The sequence below is a fragment of the Limulus polyphemus genome, unplaced genomic scaffold, assembly GCF_000517525.1.
Source record: "Limulus polyphemus unplaced genomic scaffold, Limulus_polyphemus-2.1.2 Scaffold2895, whole genome shotgun sequence".
Lineage (NCBI taxonomy): Eukaryota > Metazoa > Arthropoda > Merostomata > Xiphosura > Limulidae > Limulus > Limulus polyphemus.
In genome coordinates this window covers 136533-144461 of record NW_013668505.1, presented here as the reverse complement: position 1 = coordinate 144461, position 7929 = coordinate 136533, and the positions used below count along the sequence as shown (strand labels likewise).

The 7929-nt window shown below is 29.5% G+C and overlaps 1 protein-coding gene across 1 annotated transcript in view; it reads right to left on the bottom strand.

Moving 5' to 3' along the window:
• Window positions 1–457: 457 nt before the first annotated feature.
• LOC106468156 (N-chimaerin-like) overlaps window positions 458–7929 on the bottom strand; it is a 28252-nt gene continuing 20780 nt past the window's right edge. Inside the window, 3 exon segments of the mRNA XM_013928567.2 lie at window positions 458–3457; window positions 4102–4207; window positions 7526–7663. Coding sequence (XP_013784021.2) covers window positions 3274–3457; window positions 4102–4207; window positions 7526–7663 — 428 coding nt within the window. The 3' untranslated portion in view covers window positions 458–3273.

Here is a 7929-nt window from a genome sequence, read left to right as displayed (position 1 = left end):
TGACTTGCTTATAAAGCATAAAAGAACAGAAACAGATACATCAGCTGTAAGCTTGGAATGTGATTACATTTGGTTAAGCTTAAAATTTATCATGCACATTTATGAATACATGACTTACTAACTTATTCTTCAAAAAACATATGATACAAAAAAGAACATCACTGCAGAATATATATAAACATGTAAAACATAAGAAAATAAGTATTCAATAATTTACAAATATTTATAATAATTGTCATATTTTTTCAACAAGCGACAAGCTAAAACTACCATGAAATAACACATTCTGGTTTACCATACAGATAAATAAATGCCAAGAGAAGCTATTCCAACTTCACTTTAAAAAATTAATATAATGTATTATACAGGTTATTTATATGAAAACCATAATTATAAAATAATCGTATTAAAAGGCTATTTTTAAAATTATAGCATAATATTTTATATTTTTCAGTTTCTTAACAAGCAAATTACTGACCATAAAAATATAATAAAGTTTGCTGATATAAACCATAGACAAGCTCATGATTAAAAACATAATAAATAATTAAATATAACTAAACACTTTCTACCTGTAGTTTTGGGATATACATGTTATTGTATAGCATTAGGTTCAAATTCTAGCCATTAAAACAAATTAGGATAAAATTTATTAAAGACATTGTCCTCATGGAATAATTTATTTGTTGAATCTTTTAACTGTACTTACACATCACCGTATTGTTTTTCCATTACAAATATCTTCCTCATTTTGTAGGACCAAATACACATACAAAAATTACTTTCCATAAAACTGTCTTGTAGGAAGGTAGTTTCCTTAAAGTCCAGTTGAAAATTTTCAGAATTATATTTTAAAGATTTTTCAATATCATTGTAATTCAACTTCACATTTTTTAACCATCAAAACAATACTCTCTGCACTATTGTAAGTGGCCAAAAATATCCGATATTTATTTTTAGATTCTGAAATGCTTAAATCTTTGTGTTATAGTCATGCCTTAGCAAGCATTTTTTCTTAACTACATTTTTAATCCAACATTTCACAAGAAACTAAAATGTTTTTATGCATTTTGCTATTGAATATTTTCTACACTAACCTCAAAATGATTCAAATATTAGGAATAGTTTAAAACAAACAAACCTACACTGATCAGATTTTCAGAAACAGACACCTTGGTTGATTTGGAGTTAAATCAATAATTCAACATTTCTTCATTTTCTTTACTTGGGTTTAATTGTAAGTATATGAAACACTTTACTTGCTAAATAAGAAAAAGGTTTCAACTTTTCATTCTTAATGAACTAATAATTTGAAGCAATTTTCCAAATGCATTACTTACAATCACTTTATACAAGTATAAAAAAGTCTAAGTTATAATCACAAATTTCAAAGGAGATATAAATACATTATGTGATACATTATTTATAGTAATCACTATATAAACACAGCACCTAAGTTACATTTTGTTATTCAGAATGAATAAATAGTAACATAATTCTAAGCCTAAGTTTCACAGATATCAGTTTTTCCTTGTCATTTCTTAAAAAACTTGTTCAGTCACTCGAATATTCAAACTAGTATACAGTGTGTGTACTTAACTGTAGTTCATAACAGTTAATAAACGTCAAATTCATAACCAGTACCTTTACTCAGTACAGAACTTAAAACTTAAACAGCTCCCAAAGACTAAAAATACAATTATTCTCATGTGTTTGAATAATGATTCTTTACATTCTCTAGAATATTTTTTTGTAATTGATGCAGATTTTCTAAAAACTCTAACACTAATTTTCCAGATTCCAATGCATCTATCCAATTTTTTCCACATAAGTAGGAACCCTGGTTACGCTTGCTGTAAAAAACGTACAGCAATTGCAATTGATGTTCAAAACCAAAGATAATTTTCACCATTTTCTACATTCAAAACCAAAGATAATTTTCACCATTTTCTACAATACGCACAACAGCATGAATGATCTTTCAGAACTGATGATTTTTTTTTTTAAATTAAACATTTCCTGCAAGAAACAGATCTATCAACGAATACATTATCAAATCAGTGAGGTGTCTAATTTATCTTTAGCTGTGGTACTCGATATTCTATAAATCCTTTTAACATCTCAAAATTTATAAAGGAAAACGCAAGTTAACTCTTGGGTAATATGCGTGACATTGCATGACATCACAGTAAAACTAACAACATTTTTCATCACATCATTCTTTACTACCTCTAAAGGATGTTTCAGTAAGAATGAGTGCACAGTAGCACTTCATATCACTCTTTCTGTTGTATGTCATTGTCAACAAATACCAGATATGATACAATAACTGAATTACAACATAAAGTATTATGTTGAAATGCTAATTACATAAGTCATTTACAAGACACCAAGTTTAATAGTTTCAGTAAAATTATTTGTCAGTCCTACTGCAATGTTATGTCACACTTATCATCCAATAAGGCCAACAAAGCCTTTTATTCAATATCAGAGCTAATCAGGCTGACTTGATTATAAGATATACAGTATTATGTGGAAATGCTACTTATATCACTCATTTACAAAACATCATTTGTAATATTACACCTATTATACAATAAGGTATCATACTTTGTAGGCTTAGTACATTAAGCATCATTAGATAAAACGTCTAACCTGTTTTGTTATTTATTTTTAAAATACAGATTAAATTAAGCTAGCTTAAAAAGAATTTAAAAGTCCTATTACTAACATTTTAGTGACTTAAAAAATTCTTTATCTATATAAATGCTTACTCATTTATTGTGATGCATAAAGTAAACCTACTGATCTAGTCTGCTTGTGAGTATTGTATGTTGAAGCCTTTACAATTCCTTGTAGTTTGTATAACAATTAGATTTTCTTAATGTTTCTTGTAGAATGGATTAATCATATTTTTCAACATCGAATTATAACAAAGCTCCCAGAATTAAAGAATAACAAACAAATTTTCTGCCTTCTTCAAAATGGTTTTTAGCCTATGCTATATCAAGTTTCTTTATAACAATTATAATATTCATGCACCAGTCTATTAATTCTTTTGCACAGTAGTTGACTATTGACTGGTACCTTCACAAAATTTGAACAGTCGTGAACAAAAAAAAAGCTTTTATACATATTTCTTACCTTGGATATGATATGACTTAGTCTTACAATCCCAGAAATTTTACAAGATTTAATCAAATTTTGAAGGAGGGGTTAACTAACAGAAAAGAAGATAAATATTAAAATCTAGGAAGCACAGTTACATTTCTTTTAACCATATTCAAAGAGAACCCTCTGGTGGGAAATAAGAATCTCAATGACCAGACTTTCTTGGTGCCAGGCAGCAAGTTGTCCAGGCTGAGCAATTAAATCAGGTGTTCGCATCAAAGACGGACAAAACACGGTACTCAGGTTGTGTGGTGTCATCAAGTTTTGTTTCTGCTTTTCAGTTACTCTAAAATACAGAAAATGTGATCAAAAAATCATATTTTCTTATCCAATGATATATGAAAAGGATTTCTACTTTCTCATGTCATTCAAATTTTCTTAATATGACAAGAGGCTTTTGAAACTCACTGTAAAATTCCCTTATTAACTACAGGCACTTACACTTAGCTCTACTTCTTTTTTTTATTATTTCAATAGTTCAAAATATTAAAGTTACAAAACAGAAAAATTAACATGCTTAAATTAGTACCCGTTCCTTTTTCAACATAACTTTTGATTAGTTAATGAATTGGCATTGATTAAAATAATCCTAATTGATTAATTTTTTCTGCGTGTTTCATAACTTTTGACTCATAGTTTCATCTAGAAAATAAGTAGCTTATACACTAAATTTACTAGCTAAAGAATATTATAATCAAGTAATGTAAACTACATCGCTGACACCTGACCTTTCACTACAAAATATATAAACCACACAGAGAGAATAATTCATTCACATACATATGAACTTCAATACCAGTTAGATGATTTTTTTCTATCATTACTTTACACACACACACTCACTTACTTACACTTCCAAAATACTAGAAAAATATGAAAAAATAAAGAAGTGAAAAAAACAATTACCAAAAAATATATATATTAATTTACCTGTTTAAGTGTACCAGTAGATACTTGAGAGTCTGGTAGTGAGCTGGTGGTAGTTTATTAATAGCTTCTCTTAACCCTTCAAGCCTTCCTTCTAGAGTTTGTTGTCCTGGAAAGTAAAAAAAAGTATTTATGAACATCACTTAAACCACACTTTTCAGTATGGTTAGTCAACATAGCTTGCTCTTTAGACTATTTTAATCCCATAAGAAAAAAAAAAAAAAAGAGTTCAAGGATAAAAAAATATTTTTTTACAGAATACCATCTAAAGTGACTATCTCTGCAGATTCAATAACGACAACAGTAACAATTGTTTTCCACCAAAGGGTATTCCATGTGCCCACAGCCAGATTGTGGATATATACAAATTACGTATTATTTTACAGGGGATATATTGAAAATCAAGTTATATGACTAAAAAACTAAAACATTCTTGGATAATGCTTAATATCTATTTTCATTAACAATGTAAGGTTCTTCAAAAGATATTTTATATATCTAAGGTCTATATTATTCACTGGATCATCCAATTCTGTTACATTAGTAAATTACACAGGACGTTGTCTTGTATCGTCAGTATTGAAATTGAACTAACAGTTTGTTTCAGATTTCACGCAAAACTACTTGAGGGCTATCTGAGCTAGCTATCCCTCATATAGCAATGGTAAACACCACCTATCATCAACTCTTGGGCTACTCTTTTAACAATGAATAGTAGGATAGACTGTTACATTATAACACCCCCACAGCTAAATGGGCGAGCATATTCGGTGATGGTGATTCAAACCTGTGACCCACAGATTGTGAATCAAGTGCCCTAACCACCAGGCCATGCCATGTCCAACTTTTCCCTGCTAGTAAGAAAAAAATACCAAAAATACAAAGGGTTGAGTACATTACATTAAAACAATCCTGTCATGCTCTATCAGACAACCTTACATCTTGACATGCAGTGCAGTATAGTTTTTATTGCATATCCAAAGCACACCACTCATTTCTACAGGCTTTCCATAATCCAACTTAATGTATGAGAATAATAGTTTCCCAGAGTCCATTTTAACACTAAGACTGCACAGATATCTACAACTGTTGTGTTCAGCACCTTGACAAGTATGTTTTCATACAGATTTGCATGATACCCATTTCATTCTCTAGCTGCTTGAAATACATAGTTGAACAAATATGTAATTGAAGCAACTTGTGTACATGTTGTGACTTGTACAACTTCATAAGACACAGATCCTTCTTAATTATGTTGCATACTGCTACCTGGTGCACATGAATGATTTCTGCTATTGACCTTTTATTCCTGGATTCTCACCTGTCACAAGACATCACACTTTGCCTACCACACTTGGGGTATGACTTGCGGGTCTTTTTCTGGATAGTCCTAGTTCCTCCAATTAATCCATATTCCTCTATTGTCCAGTGTCATTAACCATACATCAAAAACTGAATCATAGTGCATCTATATATATCAATTAACTTGGCATCAAAACATAGTTTATAATTAAAACTTTTATACTATCTAATTTTTAATCTTAAAGGGAAATACTTTAATGAACTCTTAATCTCTGTGTCACATGACATGTCTGCACTCCATATTGCATATTTTAGATTTATTTTCTGCTCTTATATAATTTTCTGTGCATCCAACTAATTACAAACATATACTACATATACCAAAAAGCCAGTATATAAGTGTAGATATAAAAAAAATGTCAAATCCACACAACACACCCATCCTATATCATACTCTTTTTCAAAAAAATTAAAACATTCTCTCTGACACTGCTATTGAATTATTTATAATCCATAAAATGAACAGATTATTCTTTACAAGATTCCTTATAGGGTTTATTTCATTTTAGCACTCATAAGTAGAAATTTAACCTTCGATTCAGTGTTTGAAATTGTGGTGTTTAACTTCGAGAAGCAAACAGAATTTTTTAAGCCTATTTATAGCAACATTAGAAAAATAATTACATTTTACTAGTGTTGGGACATTGTATCCTAGTGCTTGAAATATTTTTTGTATTATAAAATGCTTATTTCATAGGAACTTTAATGATTTTGTAAACAACCAACATAGTACAAAAATGTAGGTAAAAGAGTTACTTGTTGTCAACAGCAAGACAGTTCAGGCACAAGTATTAAATTTCAAATTTCTTATGTATATTTATTCTTACATATTGAAAAAGCTAACTACAATGTACAAAATCAGAAACTTGTTAGGTTAGATAAAAAATGTAAAAGAAAAAAAATCGTATAAATAAACTTTTTGCAATACTCAATATCCTACTTCAAGGCAATCGTGCACACATGATGTAGCCTGACTGTAACTTGACTGTTTATTTATACTAAGCTGTCCTGCTGTGATAAATGGTTTTCACAAACTATGAGATGATCTAAGAACAGCTGTAAAACAATCAAAATAAATTAAAGAAAATGTAAAATGGCTTGTAGCTTAGGCTATTGGAATAAATAATTGTAAATGCCTATTATAATCCGCAGTCATTCTAGAATGGAAAAAGTTATTTTAAATTTTATTCAGTGTTTCATTTGACCATACATTGATGAGTTCCCTAAAGTTAGTGTTAGGGTAGAGTAAATAACAGATAAGATACGAGTTTTACTGAAAAAACTTCAGATATTCATTTAGGAGGTTCTAGAGGTTGTACAAACTAAATACAAAACTTTAAGATGAAAAGAAGTATTCTCATCCTTTGCATGAGCATCACCTTGCACTAAGACTGACTTAGCAAAGGTTTCAGAATTCATAGACAAATCTTTAGTAGAAATGTTTCATTAAAATCTTTAAGTTGTTTGTTCACAACAGGTTTTAACAAAGATCCATTTAGTAAATTCAGAATTATAGTAAACATTACTGTATATAGCTTCACAGAAACAGGGTTGATACAACTAACTGATGCCCACTAATAGAGGGTTAAGTACAAGGTGTGTCCTGATCTTGGAATTTTAAAATCTTCAGTATGAACAAGTCTTTACAATATCAGTGCACGTATATTTTATGTTGAAAAGGGCTGTTACATATAATTTCTGAAAGAGATTAATTTTAAGTAACATAACAGTACCTACAAAGTACCAAACAATGTCAAAATGTTGTTCTGATATGTGTCGTTCTACCGTGGCTTTGTGTCAATTGGTTACCACAACTTGCTGATTTGCATATTCAAAACCATTGTAATATAACGTACTCAACCATCTGTAGAAAACCTATAAATCTAACAACTATTTTGTACTAGAGGCACTAATGTTAAGTTCTAGGCAATTATTATTTAAATTCGCTGGTGAAATCTGTTTTTCAAAACTTTTTTTTGGATGTGTCCTTTCTACAATCTTCAAGGTTTAGATACAACTAAATAAATATTAAACAAGAGAAACAGATGATAGATTCATTACTTACTAACACCATTCATGAACAAAGGGTAGGTATCAAAGGTGATCAAGGGAATAGGTAAAAGACGGAAAAATAGTTTTAGGACTCCAGTTATAACATGAATATCTTCATAGGCACCAGGACTTATGTCTGCATGCAAGCCATCTGTAGGAAACAAAGAGTTTTATATAATATTCAAGATGATGAAAGTTTGTAGTATTTTTAAAATGTTCTATTTATTACATCAAGGTGTGCATAAAACTGCAGAGCCATAAAACATGACACAAAATATAAATAAGATGGAATTTCAAAGACCATTTTAATTATATAGCATAGAAAAATTATGAATAACAAGACATGAATGAAAAGAAAAAATTTTCAAGGAAAATTCGTATCAGATCATAATTTACAGTTTTGGTCTAAATATGATT